Here is a 24,659-nt window from a genome sequence, read left to right on the forward strand (position 1 = left end):
GAATAATCTGAAAATCTGAAGGGGGAACACAGCTGACATTTACTCCTGAGGGTCAGCCCAGCATGTTGATCCATTTCCAGAGCCCTGGAGCAGAGCAGGTTTTCCAAATCAGATGCTTCCCAATTGAATCCAAAACAGTCATGCTAAACAAATCAGTGTTTTCCCATTTAAAGGATTTTTTATATAATTCTAAATTTAATTTCCTCATCTTTAAAATTTTGGCAGAAATTAGCCTAAGTTGGCTTAGAAAAAAAATTGAATCTATACTTGTCATATGAGATTTACTTGAATAATCACTTAGTGAATAAAAAAAAAAAATCAACCCAGCAAATGAAGATGCTCACTACCTGAAAAGTAGAAAATAACCTTTAAAATATAGCATATTGTTATCATTTAAGTATAGTATTGGATATACCAAGATTAGTGTGAAAGATAAAAATTTAAATGTTCAATATTTTATTTTAAAACTTAAACTTACCTAGATATAGACTTTTGTTTTTGTTTTAATGGTATCTAGCATTTAATCCAGGGCTGTGCATCTACCAGGTAAGCAGTCTGTCACTGAGCTGCACCTGCAGTTGCTTTCAAAATTTTATTTTGAGACAAGGTCCCACTTCAGTTCCCCAGGCTGGTCTCAAACTGGTGATTTTCCTGCCTCAACTTCCTGAGTAGGTGGTACAAGTGTGCACCATAGTAGAAAGACAGTCTTAAAAAGAAAGAAAGAAAGAAAGAAAGAAAAAAAGAAAGAAAGAAAGAAAGAAAGAAAGAAAGAAAGAAAGAAAGAAAGAAAACACTACAATTGTTTCTAACCAACCACATACATTGGGCTAGGGGTGTTGCTCAGTAGTAGAGTGCTTTCCTAGCATGTTCAAGGTCCTGGGTTTGATCCCTAACATAGGGGGAAAAAAAGCGCAAAATTTTATTGCTCATTGACATAGTTAATCCTCTCTATCTGGCTTTAACAAATACAAAATTTTAAATACAAATATTTCTTGGTTTGGGAGTGGTGGTGCCACGCCTGTAAACCCAACACTTAGAAGGCTGAAGCCAGAGGATCAACAGGAGCTTAAGGCCAGCCTGGACTACACAGTAAGTTCAAGACCAGCCTGGACTACATAGTTTTATATACATATATATATATATATATATATATATATATTTTTTTTTTTTTTTTTTTTTTTTTTTTCTTATTTCTTGGTCTGAGAAATAGTTCAGTGTTAGAGAGCTTGCTTAGCATGCCCAAGGCCCTGGGTTCAATCCCCAGTACCACTAAAACAAACAAAACTCATATAAGGTAGACAACATAAAATATCTCAAATGTTTACTGTCTTTCTTAGATATTCTGACACATCATACTTGTCTTGACAATTTAAGAATCCAATTATTGGTCAGGAGCTCAGAGGACCATTATAATTATAGGGTGCTAGAAAGATCACAGAACTATATTCTAGAAGGCTTGGTCTTGATCTTGAGTCTGCATTTTGGTTAGCTATATAATCCAGCAAGTCATTTAACCTCCCCCAGACTTTAAATTCCAAGCAGGTACCATGACTTTTGAGATTATCTTTTCAGGTTCAGGTTTAATCTGTCAGTGATTATGGGAAGTACTAAGTATAGTATACAAAGTTTAAGGGGTCCATTCAGTAGCATTTAGTTTTATTACCTTGAGCAGATTTATTTTGGTATCCTCACTTGTAGTAAATAGGAAAAATGTTCCAGCCTCTTTTCAAGCTAGATAAGACACATGACAGAGTACTGGTCAATTGATAAGAAAGGAAAAAAAAAAAGATGTGTGCCATTTGCAGGCCTAGCCTATGAAACCTTTCCCCTATCCTCTTTTCCCATTTACTCACTAAACAGAGAAGACTCCAAGGACCTAGAGGAGTTTGTAGTGACAAAATAGAACAAAAGACTTCATAGAACAAAATACCTCCTCTTATCTCAAGTAACAGCCCTGGATTGCAGTGTGAGCAAGAAATAAACTTTCATATTATAAACCAACGAAATTTTGGAGTTCATGTCACACAGCCTGAACTGTTTAGTACATTTAGTGTACAGAAATACTGACATATCCCTCAAAACTTTATATAAGGTGGTTGATTGAAAAAAAGCTGCTTTGTATTTTCAATGTTTAGGCAGTATTCTGTTGGCCTCTTACCACAATGTTAGCCTCTGTGTAGTGTAAGACTTAAGAACTTAAGTTCTTACCACATCTCTTTCCAAATAAGCTATGAGTCCTTAGGCAGGCTATTTCTCTCTGAGGCTTATCAGTAAAATTTAGAAATTTGAAATTTAAAGGTTCCCCCCTAGTTTTCAGTTTCTTTATATGAATTTTAAAAATAAAAGAAAATAGCCTTTCAAATTCTAATGTTTTGGGGCTGGGGCTATAACTCAATGGTAGAGAGTCTGCATAGCAAGAGTGATGCCTTGCTTTCTATCTCCAGCACCAAAACAAAACAAACATTTTGACTATTAAGACAAGATTCAAGAATAAAAATCAAGTCAAGAACTCACCCTCTTTCTTCATCATTTAAAAAAAATTTTTCTGTATTGAACTTCATGCTCTGAAAAATTACTTATTCAATAAATATAACCATTTGTTTTTAAAAAATTGTTTTAATTAAAGACAATTGGCAATTGACAAAAGGAGGTTGAGTGCTACCAGGTACACACAGTTAATCTAATCAAGAGAAAAAACCCTTAGTGCTTTAATTTGAATTTAAACAGATACATATAGTGGACCCTCAAGTTGTGACTGGCATGACATATGAACAACTTAGGTTAATTAGGTTAATGGAAAATTCATCTGCCTCTTATTTCTAGCATGTATCCAGGGAAACGTCCAGATCTCAGCTGTACTGACTTAGTTACAACCAGCCCTTGGGAACCATCAAGTTCGTAAGTCAAGGGTCCACTGTATAAGTTTTATAAAGTATTTTAAAATGTTGACAATAACTCACTGATCTGAAGACACAAGATTGGCAATAGAGACAAAATCCTAGTTGTTTCTCAATATTTCTTGCCCTCTTTCAGTAAGAGTTTTAGTTGGCTACACACATAACAGTGTAGCTTAAGGGCTATATCTGTCTACCTTACATCTAGTTATAACCATGTGACTAAACTCTAACAGCATGAAATGGAAATATGTTCCACTTTCATTGATATGGAAATACAAAAAGGATTAAATGTGTACTACTCCTAAATGTATCCTTCCTCCTTTGGGGTGAGCAATATAAAAGCTGGGGTAATTGCCTTGGATCAACAGTGGAAGTCACATACTGAGAATGGCAGAGCCACCCACCAGCCCATTGTCTTTTGAATGTTATGAGAAATTACCTTTCATTTCTTATAAACCACTGTACAGTATTTTTTAACTCTTCGCTTCAGAAGCAGCTTAGAATATGTCCTAACTAATACAGTGGGTATTGTTTGTGAAATAAGACAGGATCTTCTGACAATCTTGTCCCAATCTAATGCTTTTTCTATACACTGAATTCCATTTCCACAAGTCTTCCTTTTCCTGCCTACCTCAACCATTCTTCTTGCCATCCATATACAAAACTAACATTTATCTAAGGCTTTATTTTGCAAACATCTTTCAAAAAATCTGAAAACAACTCCATAAACTGAAACATTTCTGATCCCAAACATTTTTGATAAGGAATACTCAACCTGTAGTTTACATATGAAATAGTCTTTGACCCAGTAATTTGATTTCTAGAAATTATTCCAAGGATATAATTATGGATGCATATTAAGATTTAGTTATGAGGGTATTCACTAAAACAATGTTAATAATAATTGTAAGCAGCTACATGTTCAATAGAAAACTGGTTAAATAAAAAGTATGATACAATAAGATATTAAAATGGTAAATTAAAATGACGAGAATTTTAATAATATGGGAAACATTCATAATATAGCGGGGAAAGTAAATAAACCATACATATAATTCCAAATTTATGTACATAGAAAAGTAAAACTAAAAAGAAAAATGTGATTATTTTTGTTAATGATGCTTAATCTTTTTACATCTTTATTTCCTTATATAGAAAGATGACACATGCAATAAGGAAGAAAAGATAGAGAATACAAAGTAACCACAAACTTTGTTTCCTTTCTTTTTTTTTTGGTACCAGGGATCGAACTCGGGTCCTTGCACTTGCGAGGCAGGTGACGGAACCACTGGGCTAAATCCCCGGCCTGTTTCCTTACTTTTTTGAGACCAGAGTCTTGCAAGGTAACCATGAACTCCCAATCAACCTGCTTGGGATTACAGGTGTGTCCTTCGTGTCTTGTTCCCGTCCCCACCCCACAACAAGGTTTCACTATGTTGCCCAGGCTGGCACTGAACTGGCAATCCTCATGCCTTAGCCTCCCCAATAATGCTAAGGATTATAGGCATGTACCACCTCACTTGACTAATCTCAAACTTAATCCTTGGATTGATGTCATTTATCAGTTTAGGAAACTTTATAGTCATTGTCTCTTCAAATACACCTTTTGGACCATTCGCTCTTTCCTTTCCTTGGGGAACCTCAATTAAATGTATGTTAGCCAGGTGTGTAATACCAGTACTCTGGAGGCTGCAGCAGAAGGATTGAAAATTTGAACCCAAACCTGGCAATTTAGTAATGTAGTGAGACCTTGTTTCAAATTTTAAAAGGTGAGGTGCTAGGGATGTACCTTAGTGCGAAGGCTCTGTCTGAGGCAGGAGACTAGGGCATGGCAATGTGACTAGAGCAATTAGGCATGACCTGCATATCGAAGAGACTTACTAAGTACGGGCACAGAGCAGCAACTCCTGAGCCTGACCCAAGTCTGACCCAGGCCGAGCCTGGCACCTAGTACTGATCTTGTGACATAAGAACACACTGAACCTGGTACTTGATATTAATCTTCTGACATGAGAGGAAGCAGAGCTTAGCACCTGATACCAATCTTCTAGCACAAGATCAAGTGGGACCACCTGGATCAACTATCAAAGAAGATATAAAAAGATGGCAGCAATTTACTTTGCACCACTGTCCTTTTGGTTTGTGCAGTGGCTTGTGCTGCTTGCAGGATATAGCTTCTCTTTTTCCTTCCAAGCATCCTCTTCTCCTTGAGCACTTCTTTTGTGCTTTTTTTCCTTATTTTTGCCTTAAATGTTAATCTTTCACATTCACTCATTGTTCTGTCCAATTCACTGAACAGGCAATAAGAACCTGGAAAGCACTGCTGGTCCCTACACTACCCAGTAACATGTCTGGCTTCCATCTCCTACACACACACAAAATAAAAGTAAGTTAGAACTTTACATGGTATCACCTTACACATCTTACCTTTTATTTATTTTTCCTCCATCTTCTATCATTGTGATTTGGTCTGAATATTTACCAATGGCCCATCTTCTATGGTAGTCTACTACTTCTCCCTAAAATATTACTATATTTTCAATGAGTTCTCAATTTTGGTTATTTTTGCAGATTCAGAATTTCTATTTTAAAAATATATATACTATGTCTTTTTCATTTCTCTACCAATTTTTAAACCTTTTCTTGAATTTGATAATCAGTGAAAAACCTGCATATGGTAACTTTAGTATAAACTGCAGGTCAATTTGTATTACCTGTTGTTTCTGTATTCACATTGACCTGTTTCCTTAGATTGGTTATCTGACAATGTACTGGATATCATATTTGTAACATTAATGGGAATACATTTGAAACCTGGGATGAAGATACTTAGTTCTAGGGAAAATTTGTTTTTCTTCTTTCAGTCACCTAGTAACCCAGGTTCACCTTAATCCAATTTTCAGGCCACTTAAATGATTCAGAGGTGTGATGTAGTCTGTGTGAGGAGTTTGAGTTCATTCACCAGTATCTATAGGGAAATCTCAAGCAGGAGTATTTTCAAGGTCCTAACCTATCTTAGGATATAGATTCAAATTATTTTTAGGGGGTGATAGTGAGACAGGGCCTCACTTATGTGGCTGAGACTGACTTCAAACATGTGGTGATTTTTCTGTCTCAGCCTCCTGAGTGCTGGGATTACACACATAGGCCATCACATCTGGCTAGATTCTAATTCTTGCTCCTCTATAGCAGCAAAGTTAACAAAAAGACTACTAAACTACTTAGCTGCCTATCCTGAATCAGAAAATGTACCCAGGGCAAATGTGGCCATAAATGCTAGACTTAGCTTTCTGAATTTCTGTCTTTTAGACCATGGGCTGGCATTTCTTTCATCCAGATCTTGCCCTAGAAATAACTGACTTGTTGAATATTTAATATCTTCAAACAGATTTTTAAATCTCTATTGTCCTTTTCTCTCTGGTTGTTGGATGAAGATTACCCAAATTACCTCATCTTTCATCACTAGAAGTCTATTATACAACACTGCATTATATAGTACTTTTATTACTTACATATTGTTAATTATATATATATATATTTAGCCCTACCTCCCAAATCAATATTAAACATTATATTTTGTATATGTGCTCCCTTATACATGGTACATTACTATATACATTATATATTTTCATATATTACTAAGGCCAGATACTTAAAATCATGCATCCAGAGGTTCATGCCAATTAAAGGTTTTCAAGAATAATTTATGTGTTTTTTATTTATCAACTTTGGAATCTTAATACCAAGTTAGACAGTTCTTCAGTATATTAAAGATATTCCGCGTCACCATTAATTAATTTATACCAGACATAGATTCATGGCCTGATGTCTAATACACATTTTGTAATGGTGAAAATATTACCAATGAGAAGAACTGTGCCCATGAACATGAAAACTACCAACAAAGGAAACATTTTTTCTTTTTTAATAATTAGGTTCAGTTTTCATATTTTTTTGATATGCTAGAAATAACCTGACTGCATTTATCATGAATCAAATTTCTCTATCACATATGAGATATGATCAGGAAATACAGTGAATGTATAACTTTTTACAATAAAAGACCTCTTGCCGTTAATCCTCCTTAAAATAGTCTTTTCTTTGAACATACTTATCCTATAATTCTTGTCAGTTTCTGAAGCATTTCTCTTTTGTTTTTAAAATTATGTTTATTTAGCATATGTACACAGAAAAGAGAAATCACCAACCCTCCAATCCCTTCCAGCAGAAAACATGCACAAACCCAAGGTATATGTGGAGGGAGGGGCCCCGGCTCCAAGTTAGCAGTTGGGATGATGCAATCCTGTGAGTCACTAGCCCCGGTCAGAAGTGTTGGGCAGGCTGGAGCCCCCCCGCTGCCAGCCCTAAAACACGCATGTGCCATAGCCGAAAGTCTGTTTGATTGATGCCCTCAAAGTAGTACTGCTGCCAGCCCTGCCACTTTCGCTCTTCCTCAGGGGCGGGGATGGATGCCTCGGCCTTCCATGTACAGCTCAGTCTCTCCATTCTTGTCAATGAAGGTCAACGTGATGGTGGCGAAGTGCCCCTCTGGCCAAGATTTAAACCTCCATTTCATCACAATATGTTTCTCTGGGACCAGATCAGTAAATTCCCCAGAGACATTGCCATCTACCATGTGAAATTTCCCACCTTTGTCTGCTTCTAACATTGCAGGAGCGTGGGTAAAGGCCTGAACCAGCTCTTGGATGGTAAACACTCTGTACAGCTCCTCTGGTAATGTCAAGAAGATTTCTCTAAGGGCGATCTTACAAGTGGGGATTTTGACACCAACAGGTTTGGCCTGGGTTTTTGAAGGATCAGACTTAGTTTTGCGCTCCTCAGTTTTCAGTGCTGGCTGCCCTGGTGGGTCTACTGACTCTCCATTCACTGTCTGCAAGATCATACCATGAGTTTTGAGGGTACTAATGTCAACTCCCACTGCTTCTCTTAGAAGTTTCACCCCTTCTTCTTAAGGCCACAAGATTTGTGTCAGGCTCATCTTTGGCAAGATTCACTCTAATCTCCACTTCATCCACAGTGTTTTCATCAGACAAATTGGGGATCTCCCCATGTCCCTTGTACTGTACTCCTGACTTAGAAGTACCAGAGTGTGGGTTCGGACTGTTCTAGAGTTCCTTTAAATTCCCTCAGGTTATCCCCAAATAGGTTTGAAATTCAGGCCCTCACACTAGCATTCTTCATTCTAGAAACACAAGAGACACGTCTCATTGTTTCCTTGGGCCCTAAATCCTCTGAAGCATTTCTTGAAGTCCTCTTTTGTGTCTTTAGCTGTGCTGTCATGACTGCCTCAATGTCCTGTATCAATTCAAAACATTTACTTTTCATGGTCATTTTGACTTTGGGGAAGGGCCAGAAGTCTCACAGTGCCAGATTTGGTGAATAACGTGGATGAGGATACACCATAATGTTTTTATGAGCCTGCCTTTCTGTTGGATGACACTTAACAGCATTCACCATATTTATGGTAACACCTTATAAAGAGGCTCATTAAAAAAAGGGTTCCTGAACTGTTTCAGAACATGGAAAGAACAATGGGATAAGTGTGTTTGAAACAAGGGGTAGTATTCTGAGGGGGATTAATGGCAATGTATCTTTTACTGTAATAAATTTAAAAAAATTTAAACTCTATATTTTTACCCTATGCCATCTTTACATGTTATAAAGAAATAATCCAAAACAAAACCATGCAAAATAATGTTCTTAACATTATCAGAAACACTTTAAGATGTCCAACAAAAAGGAAATACTAAGTATGATATATTTCCCAAGTGAAATATTATGCTGTCAATAAATTCATAATTATGTTCTCTGTGAAAAACTAAAGACTCAAACTACAAAAAGTGTAGTATAGGATAAATTAAGTAAAGTTTTTTTAACATTAAAAAAGGATGATCAATACCTCAGTACAAAAGTTAGCAAAAGATGAAATCAGTTCAAAGAAAACATAGATGTCTTTTAAGTATATTAAAATATACTAAGCCTCATTTATAAGAAAATTGGCAATTAAGACTAAAATAGAATAGTTTTTTTCATACTGGCAAAGAAATATTTGCATTGTAGACTGAAGAATTTGGGAAAGCTAGCACTTTTACATGTCGCTTGCAGAATAAACTGGTATACTCTCTCAGAAGGCAACTAGACAACATTTATTAAAAATATAACTGCAGAATACTTGACTCGATTCCATTTTCAGGAATTGATTCCATAGGATATTTATATTGTGTCTGAAGTACACTGGAAACATTACCCTGATTGTAATAATGAGTGAAGAAAAGGAAGAGGAGGGAGGGAGGAAGAAGGAAAAGGAGGGACGGAGGGGGAGGGAGAGGGACAGAGGGGGCACAGATTAGTTAATTAGGCTGGCATATCAATTCAGTAAAACACTATGAAAAAGCATAACACTAGCAGGATAGTATTCTACTATTTATATTTAGCAACATATTAAATGTATGTGAAAATATATTTAAAAAGTCTCTGGATAGAGAAACTAGATAGCTATAAGGAAACAAGAGAGTATACAGTAAAGTAGCTTTTGTGTATATGTATGCACTATTTTTTAAGTTACAGTAATTAAAATTATAGAGAATAGAAAATGCTTTAAGCATAGAAATACAGTAAATAGAAAAAACAAAAATGTAAATGCATTGTGCCAGCAGGTAAGGAGAAACTAGAGGCAGTGATTTATAAAGACTAAATTGGAAAAGAAAGGACAAGGATATCAAATTATAGTTTAATCTTTCACATTAATTTGTATTACTATACAATTAATATGGTACCTGGCTACTCACTAGTGCCAAATATTACTCCCTTCCATTTCTCACTCTTCACAGCTACTCTAAAGGGTGCAGGTCAAGATCATGGTTTGTTTTAGCCTTTTATAAAAGGCTAAATGGGAATAAATTCTAGGAGGCCCCCCAGGAAATCTGTATCTAGCCAAGTATATTCTGGACAGGTCTACATCTGACACCATCTTAAGAGTGTTCAGTACTGGGTAATATGCCAGGCCTAATACTAAAATGATCTTTTTGTTTAAAAAGATGTTGGAAGATACAGACCATATCTAGAAGACCAAGATAAACATCTGTTATGAGGTTATGAGACCCAAACAAGAACTAATTTGACCCTTAATGAGACAAAACTTCCTTCTGTAGAAGCACATTAAGCCCTGACTCCAAAAAGGTAAGAGTATTTCCTAAGGTTCATCACTAGTATATGGACCATTGAAATGCAATTGTATGGTTCAAATATTTTTACTCAGAAGTAGGACCTCTCACTCTTTGATATATATATATCACTTTTTTTTTGGATCGAACTCGGGACCTTGTGGTTGCGAAGTAGGCAGCAGAACCACTGAGCTAAATCCCAGGCCCACTTTTTTTTTTTTTTTTTTGAGAGGAGAACATGCTCTATTGAGTAAATATAGAAGAGCACATGCTACTGCACATGGTCAAGGACATGGCATCTGTAAAAGGCCTTCACCCCTTAAAAAGAAACCCAGTGGAGCCAGGGATTTAGCTCAGTGGTTCCGCCGCCTGCCTTGCAAGCGCAAGGTCCCAAGTTCGATCCCCAGTAACAAAAAAAAGAAAATTAAAAACCCCCAGTGAAGTTGCTTTTGGATAAATTTTAACAGTGACACTGGAGGGGAGCTGGCACAGAACATACTTAAAATCAGCTTCCTTCAACCCACAGAGAATATAAGTGGTGCATAGAAATGATAAAAGAAAGTCACAAATCACCAGAGTTGAGACTGGTGAGGGCACCATGTGAAGACAGTGGTGTTGTAGGAGACTGAGTTGGGAAAGGTGACATGTTACACATCAAAAGTTGCCCAAGATAGCAGGTTATAACAGGTGTGGGAGAAGTTAGATGGGATATCTCTTCCTGCACTTGGAGAGAGGAGAGAAGGACCACGGCATATCCCAAAAATGAAAAAGAGAAAGTGCTCTTGGAGGCGAAGAAGCATTTCCCTCCTACTGGAGGAGGGGATGCTGATGAAGAAAGGCAAACCTTGGAAGCCTTGCTGAGTCATCGGCTGTGACGTGGAAATCATTTCCAATCAATTTCTCCCAGAGGTTCTGGACAAAATCAGTACAATTTATGTGCAAGTAGAGGGTTGTGCCTTAGAGCTAACCAGTTAACAAGTAGAACAATAGAGAAAACTGGAAATTATTTGCATCTGCAAAAGTACAAAAGGGCCAAAGAGCAAAGAGAGCATATTGCTGGGCCCTAAAGAAGTATCCATTCTCTTCCACCAAGACTGCCCACTGCCCATAGGTGAGCACTCTCACCATCATCTAATTCAGATGGATTATGCGCTGTTACAGAGACTAATCCCTGGAAAACTCTTCCCAAATCCTAACCCTAAGTCTAATTTATATTGCCCAGGAAGGGACTATGAAAATCTGAGCTAATGAAATATAATAATATTGACATTCACTTATTAATTCAATGTAACTCACAAATAAAATATGGAAGAACCAAATGGTGATAAATTCCTTTTTATTAGTTTCTCCATATTCTCTCTGATTTTCTAAGAAAATACAATTCTAGATCAAAATGTAGCCAGACTTTCTAATGACCCTGTAGAAAATTTGAAGGCACTAAACAAAAATTCTTTCTGAAAGGCAAAGGTCTCCAAATGACAAGCAGTAATAAGGACTTTCAAATATTAATCTCTTCTCTTTCAATTATATATATATGTATACACACACACACACACACACACACTTACATTTGTTTGAGACAGGGTCTCTCTATGTAGTCCAGGCTGGCCTTGAACTCATGATCCTCTTACCTCAGCCTCCAGAGTGTTGGGATTACATGCACTGGGATTACATGCACGTACTACCACACCTAGCCACAGACCTTTCTTTTATTTTTAAATTATCTTGAGACAGAATCTTGCTAAATTATCTAGCCCTAGAACTTGGAATTCTCCTGCCTCTGCCTCTTGAGTAGCTGGGATTACATGTGTATGCCACTGTACCCAGCTTAGACTATTTTTTAGAGAAGTTTTAGGTTTAAAGAAAACCAAGCAGATAGTATAGGGTGTTCTCATATATCCTTTCATTTTCCTCTATTATTTTTTTTTATTGTTTGACAGATGATTTATTTATTTATTTAATTTTTTTCCCATTAAGTTTATTGGTACATTTTAGGTATAAAATACATTTACATACATCATTGGGATCTTGTACCATTACATGAGTATCTTGGTTCTTATTTTTTTTTCCCCTTCCCCTGCCCTCCCTTCACCTCCTCCACCCTTCCCTATTTACAAAGACTTAGTTTCCATTTTTTCCCTTTTCTCATATTTTTTCTTTTCTCTTCTTTCCTTTCCCCTACCCCTCCCACTTCCCCTGCTCCTTTAGACCTTTACTTCCTATTATGCAATATCAATTATACATTTTAAAAATCAAAATATCAAGATCTAGGAGACATTACCACAGATTTTACAGGATTTAAAAGGATATAGAAAGCATATTTCAAAAATCTGCTTTGAAATAAATTTGACAACTTCTAACAAGTAAATTGGAAGACAAATTAATGAAACTAACTCTGGAGGAAATATAAAATTTGAATAGCACCTATTAAAGAAAGCATTTTCCTAGCTAGAAAACCTACCTATATGACAACAACAGGCTCATAAACATTTTAACTGATAAATTATATCAAACATTTAAAGTAGAAAAAAAAGGAATACTTCTCCCCTCATTTTAGGAAATCAACATTGCGCTAATCCTAAAACTGGATAAAGATAATAGAAAAAAAAAGTATGAACATAGATAGAAATTTGTTTAACAAAACAAACTATTAGAAGTCAGATCTGGCAGGATGTAGAAAGTGGTTTTATTATAGAGATGGCAGTGTTGGTTGAGCACTGGAAGATCCACCCCAAAAGTCATAATTTTAACAGAGGAAAGGAAAAAGCCATATGATCCTGTCATTAGTTGGAGAAAAAGTATTGGACTAAATTCTACAGCTGTTCATGGTAAAAGCTATCAGGAGCCTAGAAGTAGAACAGAACCTTCTCAACAGATTAAAGACATGTACTCCATACTTGCAGTGAAAACACCTTATATGAATGGAGAAGATACAATGCTTTCTTCTTAAGGAGGGGAACAAGGGCAGATATGCTTACTCTTTATCTGTCCATTTAACTTTGAAACGTAGGCTGAAACCAAAATAGTCTGGCAATAAAATGACACAATTAGGATAAGATTGGCAAGGTAGAAGCAAAATCTTTATATGTAGATGAAATGATCATCTACAGAGAAAATACTAAGAAATCTCTAGGAGCCCCTAGAACTTGTATTTGAATTTAGCAGGATTAGAAAACACAAGGTATATATACAAATTCAGGTCTATGTATACTTGCTATAGGTGAAGAATTGGATATTGAAATTTAAAAGTTATGTAGGAGTACAAAGGACCTAGAAAAGTTAAAAAACAAAAAAAAAACAGTGTTGGAAGAAGTTTAGTACCTAATTTTAAGACTTCTTCTAAAGCTACAGTAATCAAGGCAGTGTTGGTGTAAGGAAAAACATATAGATCACTGGAATAAAACAGAGAATCTAGAAATAGAACCACATATATATGGTCCACTGACTTTTGAAAGATTATTTAACATTAACATTTTATAGAATATAAACTCAATTCAAGAGCCGAGGAATAGACAGTGTTTTCAGCAAATGGTACTAGAACACCTGGTATCTGTATATAAAAAATTAACCTCAACCCTTTATTTCCATACATAAAAATAACTTGAAGGGATCTATGAACCTAAATAAGAAAGCCTAAAAGTATAAAACTTTAAGAAGAAATTATAAGGGAAAATGTTTATGAATTTAGGGTAGGCAAGAACTACCTAGATACAAAAAACATGATGTATAAAAGAAAAAAATTGATAAATGAGATTTCATCAAAATTTAGAACTTTAAATGACATCATTAAGAAATGAAAAGCAGTCCTTAAACAGACCATATTTACAATGCATATAACCTATGACCAGAATATATAAAAAACTCTTGCAGCTCTTCAATGGACAACCCAATTAAAAAGTAGACATAAGAAGATGATAAATAGCCAGTATAGCACAAGGAATGGTGTGCAATTCTAGAATCAGAAAAATACTAATCAGTACAATAAAAAGACTGAATTATACACTCATTAGGGAGATGAAATTAAAAGTTTTAAAAGCCTTGTCATGACTTTTTCTTTTTGTTGGATTCTCCCCCTTTGTGTTTAATTTGTCACGCCCAATGGATTCATTCTGCTGGGCTTCTTGGGGTTGTGATCCTCGTTTTTTCCTAGGATATTGTCTAAAATTTTTTGGAGGGCTGGTTTGGTATTCATGAAGTTCCTAAGGTGCTCTTTATCATGAAAGTATCTTATTTCACCATCAATTTTGAAAGATAGTTTTGCAGGGTACATCAATCTGGGTTGGAGGCTGTTTTCTTTTAGGGCTTGAAATACATCACTCCAAGCTCTTCTTGCCTTGAGGGTTTGTATTGAGAAGTCTGCTATGATTCTGATGGGCTTTCCTTTGTATGTAATTTGTTTCTTTTCTCTCACTGCATGTAGAATTTTGTTCTTCTGTTGGGTTTCTGGAATCCTAACTATTATATGCCTACGTGTAGATTTTTTTGATCAAGGCTAGCTGGAGTCCTATATGCCTCACTTATCTGTATGTCAAGTTCATTTCCCCTGCTTGGGAAGTTTTCTGCCATCACTTCTGCGAACAGTTTTTTTAATGTCATCTGCACTCTCTCCTGTTTCTTCATTGACTCCAATCAGTCTTATGTTATTCTTCTTTCCACTGTCTAGCAGCTGCTGGATTGATTTGTGTTCCCTTAAAATTTTAGAGCAATTTTTCTTTGCCTGGTCACTAATTGCAATCTTATCTTCTATAGCTGAAATTCTATCCTCACATTGGTTCATTCTGCTGTGCAGACTTTTGATGGAGTTCTTAATCTCCTGGAAATCTGTTTGTATCTGTTTTATGGATTCCATTTGTTTCCTATGTTGGGATTTCATTATGTTCCTCAGATCCTCTATTTTTTTATCTGTGTCCTCTCTAGATTTATTAATCATGTCTTGCACTATGAGCACAATCTTTGCTGTTATCTGAGTAATTACTTCTGATTTCATTTTTTCAGATCCTCTTTTGTTGCCAGTTCAGAGTCCAGGCGGTTGAGCATCAGATTGCTCTATCTCGTTTTCCTTTTGGGTTGCTGTAGGTGATCTGGAAGTCTGGCTTTGAGGCTTGTTTACATGTCTTCTCATTTCCACAGGGCGGGGGGGGGGTTGCTTCTGGTGCCCGTGCGGCTCACCTTCTCTGCCCTAGGAGCATGGAATGGCGGCAGGGGAGCCTCCTTCCAGATGCTTCCCTCTACTATTATTAAAATTTGATATTTTTAGTATATTTGTTACAACTGACCCAATATTGGCACATTATTATAAAAAGTTTATAGATTATGCAAGGACCCAAGTTTGAATGCTGGTACCAAAAAAGAAAGTTCATATATTACATTAGGGCTTATTCTTTGTCTTTTAAAGTTCTATGGTTTTTTTGTTTGTTTTGTTTTTTTGGTACTGGGATTAAAAACCCTTAGCCTTTGTACTGAGCTACATCCCCAGTTGCCCAGGCTGGACTTGAATTTGTGATCCTCCTGCCTCAGTTTCCCAGAGTGATAGATTATAGGAGTGCACCACCGTGCCTGGCTAAGTTATGTGGGTTTTCATGTATGTATAACGACATGTGTCCACTATTATTTTTCTCTTTTTTTGGTACTGGGAATCGAACTTGAGACCTTGTGCTTGCGAGACAGGCAGCGGAACCACTGAGCTAAATACCTGACCCTTTTTTTCAGGAGTGTTTTTTTTTCCACTATTATTTTTCATACAGACTAGTTTAGCAGCACTAAAATGCTCCTGTGCTCCAACTATTCATCCTTCCCTCCTGCTCCCCCTACTTTCTAGTAACTATAGCTCTTGTCTTTTTCAGTGTGACATGCAATTGAAATCATAAAATATGCAGTCTTTTAATAGTAGTATCTTTCAGTAAGGGATCCACATTTATGGTTTCTCCATGTCTTTTCATGGCTTCATAGCCCATTTATTTTTATTACTGGATACCATGTGTTTATCTATTCACCTTATGAAGGACTGGTTGCCTCTAGTTTCATGTACATTTTTACTTTCAAAAATAGAAAAGAGTCTTAGTTCAAGATGAAAGATTTAAACATGTCTCTTCTCCATTCTGAGAACTTACTACAATCACAGTAAAGTAAGAAATAGACTAAACCCACAATGCAAAAAGAACTGGAGGAAGGGGTCAGTGTGTAAAAAGAATGGATGTGATTTCAGCAAAAACTTGAAAGATAGAAAGTATCATGAAATTAAGCATAGTAAATCAAAATCCAAAATAGACTAATAACCTCAACATTTTGTTCTATATTCAGAACTAAATTTTATCTACAATATAGATGAACCATAAGGACATTATACCAAGTGAAATAAACCAATCACTAAAAGACAAATACTGTATGATTACACTTCAGAGGTACCAAGAGTGTAATCAAATTTGTAGAAACAGAAAGTAGAATGGTGGTTGCCAGGAGAAAAGGGAAGGAGGAAATGGGTTGTTTAATGGGTGCAAAGTTTCAGTTTAGCAAGATGGAAAAATTCTGGAGACCAACTGCACAATGTGAACATAGGTAAAAATGCTAATAAACTATGCTTTTGAAATTGGTCAAAATCAGGAGCTGGATAAAGCAGTACATCCCTATAGTTCCAGCTACTCAGAAAGCTGGGGCAGCAGGATCACTTAACTAGCTTGTTAACAATAGGGGGAAAAAAAAAGAAAGAAAGAGGAAGAGGAGGAGGAAGAGAAGGAGGAAGAGGAGGGGTAATGGCAGGAGGAGGAAGGAAGAGGGGAGAAGAGGAGGAGGAGAAAGAAAAATTATCAAGACTGTAACTTTTGTATTTTTCCAGCACAATAAAAAGATTAAATCTTGGGTCTTCTGGTTGATCCTCAAAGTTGAAAATAATGTAACCACTAAGTTAAGATTATCTAAATATTCACTTTAGACCCTGGTAGTGGACTCTAACTAGGCTTCTTTCTCTGAATGTGCACCTTGTGTCACCTAAAGGTATTGAGGTAAAGTGAATTTTTTTCTTAAGCTCTATCAATTAATTATTCAAAATCATGATTTGTTTTAGTTTGCTTCATTTTTGGACCATAACTTAATTATTCAGGCATGTCATATTATTATTGTTATTATTTTGTAGTGCTAGGGATTGAACCCAGAGCCTCACACATACTAGGCAAGCACTCTATAAAAAATCCATATCCCTGGTCCTCTTTCTTTCCTTTTTGCTTATTCAGGCCTGCCCTCTCTACTTCCTTCCTTTCATGGGTAATTGCTTTTCTTTATTTTTGATGTTGTTGAAAAAAATAATATGTCATCTTCACCATATCACTAATATTGTCCAGCTTTCTACTACTATGGCACAAATATTGCATTTTATTATTATTATTATTATTTTTGGTACCCTGGATCGAACTTGGGTCCTTGCACTTTCGAGGCAGGCAATGGAACCACTGAGCTAAATCCCCGGCCAATACTGCATTATTTTTGTGGACATATTTCTTGAAGCTCAATGCAGATCTAGTGCACTGTTACCAATTAGAACTTCTTTATACTGGATTCCTAGAATAGTCACTCCATTTCAAATTTCTCTCATATTTCTTACTTCCTTTTGCTATGTTTCTTCAAATTTAACTTTCATATTTTTTATTACATTTGGCAAGGGCAAGGAATCACTTTTTCTCTTAATTTCCTAGAGCTTATACTTGTTTCCTGTTGCTTTTCCATAACATCTTTCTTTATTTGATGGGGTAATTCTTTATTTTAATTTAATCAAAAATTTTAAGCTCTTATGTTCACTGGTTTATCTCTCTGTGTGTGTATGTATATCCACTGCTTTATCTTGTTTTTCACGTGAACTGTTTTCTTCATGCAGCTCTATCCATAGCTACTGACGTCCACAGTTATTTTTTCTTTGGAAGCTGGCATGCGTTTTCTTTGTTTTTGTTCATTGAGTATATTTTCTACCAATCTCCTCTTATGTAGAATGGCCAGCTAGGAGCTCTGTATTTGTGAGTTATTGTTCTGCAGGCTTTGCTAGCACTAATTATATTATTTAAACTCTTAAAAAAATAATTGAAAGACTAAAAAATAACTATCAAAATTTAGAAAGTGCTACAGTTTGGATGTTGTTTGTCCTCCAATGGTTCATGTGTTAAAAGTTTGGTCCTCAGTGTAGTGGTGCTGAGGGGGTGGAAACTTTACAAGGTGGGGCTTAGTGGAAGGTGACTGGGTCACTGGAGGCATTGCCCCGGGAAGGAAATGTTGGTTTTGTGAAGTGAGTTCTCATGAGAATAGTTGTTATTTAAAAGATAAAATAAACAAGGTGGGCCCCTCCTACCTCTGGCTTCCTGTTTAATTATATGACCCCCCCCCCTTACATACACTACCACCACAATGCTATCAGCCATGAGGATCTAAGCAGGGGTCAAACAAACGATGCTATTTGATCTTGGGCTTTCAGTCTAAAAAATTGAGCTAAGTAAATTTCTTTTCTTAATATATTACCTAGTCTCAGGCATTTGTTAGAGCAGCTTTTAAAATGGACTAATAAAGGAGGCATAGAGAATGGTGTGAATGAGCTCCTAATTTTCATTGCACAGGCATATATTTGACAGATAATATCTAAAACTTTAAAATAAATCAAGAAATAGTGGTGCTAGCATATTTCATTTTCTCATGGTAAACAACAAAAATAATTAGTAAACAAACTTAAAAATGGCTTCTAAGGAGCAAACCAAGGAAGTGAAGAGGCAATTAGGAGCACTGCTTTCCATTATAATCTCTTCTGTACTATGTTTTTTAAAATCATTAAAATTCAAACTGGGTGTGGTGGTGATACACACTTGTAATCCTAGCACTTGGAAGGCTGAGGCAGGATTGCTGTGAGTTCAAGGTCAGCATGGGCTACATAGTGAGACCTTGTCTCAGAAAAAACCCAAAAATAAATAAATAAAATCATAAGAATTTATTTATTCAAAATAAATAAAAATAAATAGAAAAAAATGATAGAAACTGGGGAGAAAATATTAAAAAATTAGAAATAAAAATTTTTTAATTCTAAAAAAAGAAAAATTCAACTCATTTATATGTACTAAATTTCTTGAACAGAGGGAGAATGCACATTATTGCCAAGGAAACCAAAGCAACTGTTGAGCAGCAAATTCAGCTCTTAAAAACAATCCATGACAATTTATTCTGCAAGATATTATACCCTAATGTCACTTTACAAAAGCCAACAAAATGGTTTTAATGAAGTCCTTTAAACTTGGTTTATGATGTCACTAACATTTAATAAATATTTGATTTATAGAATCTACTACAATAAGACTAGAGTAAAAGTCATATGACCTAGGTGCTAGTATCAAATCTTCCACTTAAAAAGTTGTATGCCCTTGAGTAAGTCATTTTCCTTTTCTGAGCCTAATTTTCTTTACCTGCTTACCTCACAGAGCTGCTGTGAATATCAAATGTAGAGTATTGTATAAAGGTTGAGACACTACACAAATAAGTACTGTTTCCAAAACTAAGAAAGCCATATGTAGTCTATACTCTTCACTAAGTGCCAAATTAGGTAAATTATTAGAAAAATGTGAACAAAAAATGCTATATAAACTCGTATTGTAAAAATTGGATTGAAGTAGGTGGCAGATCCAAGCTCTAATTCAGGTTCTGCAACTGTACAATTTGTACTTCTTTGGATCTCTACAATGACATTGTAGAGGTGCTTCATGGGTGTACTTTCCAACATATAATGTACTTTCCAACATATAATGATGGTTTAAAGGGGAATTTATCTGAGCTACATTTTGCTTGAAAAAACTTCTGTTGTTAGATGTTTGAAAATCAGTGGCTTACGTTGAAGTCTTTTATTTCTATTTTCAGGTTTTTTATAAACCTAACCTACCTTCAACTTTGTATTCCATTCTTTCTCAACACATATCTACATTCTTAGACCAGGGTACTCTATTTCTTAAAATGCTACAGCCAATTCCTGCTTCCACATTGTTATCAAGATATAGGCTTATAGGTTATCAATATAACCCTAACCAGAAAACCTAATGATTTCAATCTTAGGGCTAACACGTGGCCTAACATCCTAAAATGTTCCAAGTGAACTCACAAAGATACCGTTGATTAGTGTAGTAACTAAATAAAAATTGGATGAACCTCATCTTGCTCTGTTTTCTTTTTTACATCGACATACACTTTTACTTGTTCATGACCATTAAAGGCATACTACAGCCCATTTATGATCTTGTCTTCATATGCCTTTCAAAAAATTTCTGTGTACTCTAAGCTATAGCAGAAACAAATGTGTTAACTGCACATATTAAACCTTCCAAAATGTCGATCTCTGTCATCTCCACATTAGCTAGTCTAAATTTTAACTAATCCTGAAAGTTCAAAACAACATTTTTTTCCATGAAAACTTTTCAAAGTGCCCCAACCCACTAAGGCTAAAATTAATAATTTTAGTAACCAAGCCAAATAGCAAATTATCTCTAGATCAATTTATAACTTGTTACATGCCTCATCAGAATCATTAAAGATCAGTAGCATTTGGTAGGGTTTTTTTTTTAACTAATTGGATATCAATCAAGTTTTAAACCCAAGTTTTCTGAATTAAAAGACCATTGTCAACATGTAATGGAATAAATGCTACAAGTCTTATTTATTATTTTACAATTCTATACTCTAAATTTAAGTGCCCTGGATTTAGCCTAGCTTACTTACAGTAGCAATCTACAGTAGATACATCTTCATTTCCCAATTACAGAAAAGGACCAATACAGCTACACAATACTGGAGATATTCCTCTGATAAGGGAACTTATTATTTGCTCCCAGCACTAAATTTGTGTGCCTTTGTTTTATCTTTTCTATATTTTTGAAGGTCAGGTATGTATCTATTTATCTATCTCACACAGGTTTTCAGCCAGTACTTTGTATATACAGGGTACTTTAAATATAAATCAACAATTCTTTTTATATGTATTCCATCTTTTCAGTCTTCATTCCACAGATCGCTCCCTTTTGAACTTTAAGAACTAGCCATCTATAAACCCTTTAATTGCCACCAAAACTATTCTAGTATTATCTTTTTATGTGCATGTTATATTTTAGTATATCTCAACAGCATCTAGGCATAGCATGGACAATTACTAAGTGTTAATTCATCCAGCCAACCTTTTAAAAATCAATCATGTACTCTTTAGGAAAAATATAGTCAAAACTGGCACACAGCAGCATTGGCATCAGCTGCATGCTTGCTCAGGCCGACTCTCAGGCCCCAGGACCTGGCCTCTAAATCAGAATCTGCATTTAAAAACTGCTCAGAAGATCTGTAAGCACTTCAAGGTTTAAGAAACAAGGGTTTAGCTGGGGATGGTGATGCATGCCTATAATCCCAGCACTTGGGAGACTGAGGCAGGAGGATTGCTGCTAGTTCAAGGCCAGCCCCCACTATAGTGAGCTCAAGGCCAGCCTGAGCTACTTAGTGAGACCCTGTATCCCGCCCCCCCCCCAAGCGAGGGTTTAATCTTTAGTAGAATTTGAATGTCCAAGAAGCATATGACCAAGTAACACCAAATACCTCATTATAATTGCTTATTTGTTGGTCTTCCTTATCTGTAAACTGAAGGTTTGTTGAGGGCAGGAACCCTTCCTATCTTCCTTACCACTAGTATTTCCTGGCCTCAATGGGGCTCAGAATATTGCTCAGTGCTCATTTTTTTTGGTCCTAAATGCATGAATGACTCAACAAAGTAAAAATAAAACCTTTTCAGAAAACGAATCATTCAGAAATCCTTTTGTACAACATGATTTCACATACTACCATAAAAAACCTTTAATTTAGTATTATTAGTTCAATTTCAAATATGCTGCCTTCTCTACCTCAACAAATGTATTTCATGCACTTGACAAAGCCAAAACTTGGATCATGGTCCTCTGTGGGAGCTTCCAAGGGCCTCTTTTACAAATGAGATAGCTGTATTGTACTTTAATTCTGGCTGTCATAAATCCATCCTATCCCATATGCCTGCACAAGGAGAGCAGGAGAGAAGAGGAGGGGATAAGGCAAAAACAATTCTGTATCATAAACTCTGCAAAACACGATTCTTTGGACAGGATACTTCCAAAAACTAACTGCCAGCAAGAGGAAAAAAAAAAAGAGTTAAGAAAACCCTCTCCTTTCTCAAGAGCAAAAGGTGATACTAGAAAATAACAGGGAGTGGTAAAAACCAGCGACTACCTAGCGACAGAAGGTGGAAACACACCAGAGCAGCACCAAAGCGGATAGCGGTTAGAAACATGCAAGTGTGCCAGAAACCACTTTCAGGTTTAGAGTGAAGGAAGTCAAGGTAGAACTGGCAAATGAAATAGCTTTATGAAGGTCTAATTTACAGTGACTATTTTTGAGAATGATAAATGTTTTGAGAGATGAAACGGTCAGTAAGGGAGGAAGATGAGAGAAGAGGAAGAGGGGCGGCGACTGAGCGCACTGCAAAAGGAAGCGACTGCAGATGTCCCTGCCCACCCCAGGCGCCGGGAGGGAGGCAGCCCAGGAATAGGTAGGTGGCAACGTCCGGCACGCCAAGCCCTGCGGTGGCCGAAGCCATCCCCTTTGAAGCCTGCGGGGCCCGGGGCTCCGGTGGGCACCGGAAAGGGCGGGCTGTGTGGGGGAGGAGGGAGAGGATGCTGAGCTGACTAGGTACCCACCTTGTCCCAACGGAGCCACTGCCCGATGGCCGTGTCTAGCTGAGGGTCCCCGGTGCGGTAGGGGGCGTGGAGCAGGTTGGAGTTCAGGTCTCCCTCGGCGTTTTCAGCCATGGCAGGCAGACGAGTGTGTGCGGGCCAGAGGGGCCGACGGAGACTCCGCGTTGAGGGGCCTGAGTGTGTTCACCAGAGTCCGGACGCCCCCTCCTCACTGAAGGGCATCGGAGACCAACCGCAGGGTGTTAGTGCCAGCTTCTGCAGTAGCTTTAGGGAACTGGGAGAGAAGGCGGATACAGCCACCCGCTCACCAGTGGACCAGGTCCTGGTCTCTGGACAAAATGACTGAAACTGGCATGCGGCGAGAGAACAACAGTCCTAAATGTTTGGGTCGCGGCCACCGCCGCCGCCACCGCCCTCACCGCCTCAGGCCCCGCCCCAGGGCCTTAGCCCCGCCCCTTTCCGCCCCGGCCAATTTGAGTCCCCGATGCTTGAGGCGCGAGCCCGGGGGCGCGAGCCCGGGAGCGCGCTCCCGCCGCCTCCACGGCACTGCCAGTTTACAGTCCGCCGGGTTGGTGCGGAAATAGTGCACGGCTCTTTACGTGCTTAATTTGCCTTTCGCCACGCGTCTTATCCTCGTTATCATCCCCACACTCCCATGCATCTCCTTTCCTCAATCTGCTGGCACGGCCACCACTAGCGCCCACCTCAGCACCCGCTCTCGGTGGGTCTCTGGCGCGCGCTTCAGGGCCCCAGCTCCGTTTTAGAGCACGCGCCTGTCGGTTGGGGGGGGCGGGGTCGGAGTGCCCGTACGTCGTCTGACGGGAGTTGTAGTTCTTTTCACTCCCTGGTCTCTGCGGAGACTGCCAAATCCATGACTCCCAGCAGCCGGCGCCCTCCTCAGAGGAGAAGGCTGTCCCTCACGGCTGATTCCCTACCGACACGCCCTGTGCCTCTAGGTTATGCTGTGCTTTGTGGTCCTGCCATTAAATTAATTTTTAAAACAGAGTGACATAGGAAAGGAACAACCTGTATTCATTTAGTTTTACAGCTGACTCGTTGCGTTCTGTCACTTCAACCATCCTGTGAGGTAAGTAGGTTCCATCCAATCCCATTTTACACACAAAAGATGAAACTGACTGAAAAGTGAACCGAATTTTTTAACAGCCAGCTTTCCTGAGTAATGGCACTAGGGTTCTAAATTCGTCAGTGATCCTCAGCGGGTAGTTCTTTTTGCTTTGCTACTGCAGTGAAATCGGAGGTAGGGAAAACAGGATGACTCGAAAATAGATAAGAAAGTGGTTAAGAAGGAGGATGGTCAACATTTATTTACCCATAATATCAGTACTGTACAAGTGTCATAAATTACATAGAGCAACGAAAATGGAAATACAGAGGAAAAGAAATTGGTTCTCTAGGATAGAAATAATCCTCAATTTCGTCTCATCTCTGCCTCCTCTCTTCACGGAATACTCACCTTTCAAGTCGCATAACTGGATTCTGGAAAATACTGAGTTCTGACCAGTCCACCATCCAGCCATTCCTGAGTTTCTTAGTGTGGCTTTTTTATAATGACTATGATTTTGACCAAGTATCTTACAACTCTTCTTTGTCAGCTTTTTTGTATGAAGGGCATAATAATGTTTACAGCATGGTTGTACAGCAACTTAATAAATGGTTTTAGAAACTTTTGAGGCTCACAGATAAAAGGCATAGTAAATTCAAAATACTATTTTCTTCCTTTAAAGTGCCATAATAAAGTACAAACTACCAAGATACAAAAGAATTTTAGTGATAATTCCTGAAAAATAATGTGACATTGCTGGGAGTTGCAGTTTTTCCTAAGCATTTGAGTGTTTCTTTTATGGTGTCAG

At 37.4% G+C, this 24,659-nt stretch overlaps 1 protein-coding gene and 1 pseudogene across 1 annotated transcript in view; both read right to left on the reverse strand.

Moving 5' to 3' along the window:
• Positions 1–23,226, reverse strand: part of Pgm2l1 (phosphoglucomutase 2 like 1) — a 77,366-nt gene extending 54,140 nt beyond the window's left edge. Inside the window, exon 1 of the mRNA XM_004863246.4 lies at positions 22,792–23,226. Coding sequence (XP_004863303.1) covers positions 22,792–22,902 — 111 coding nt within the window. The 5' untranslated portion in view covers positions 22,903–23,226. The remainder of the gene's footprint in view (positions 1–22,791) is intronic.
• On the reverse strand, positions 1,200–22,691 carry LOC106010953 (activator of 90 kDa heat shock protein ATPase homolog 1 pseudogene; annotated as a pseudogene).
• Positions 23,227–24,659: the final 1,433 nt, after the last annotated feature.

The sequence above is a fragment of the Heterocephalus glaber genome, unplaced genomic scaffold, assembly GCF_053883595.1.
Source record: "Heterocephalus glaber isolate CG9 unplaced genomic scaffold, H.glaber_assembly_v1.0 deba00001428, whole genome shotgun sequence".
Taxonomy (NCBI): domain Eukaryota; kingdom Metazoa; phylum Chordata; class Mammalia; order Rodentia; family Bathyergidae; genus Heterocephalus; species Heterocephalus glaber.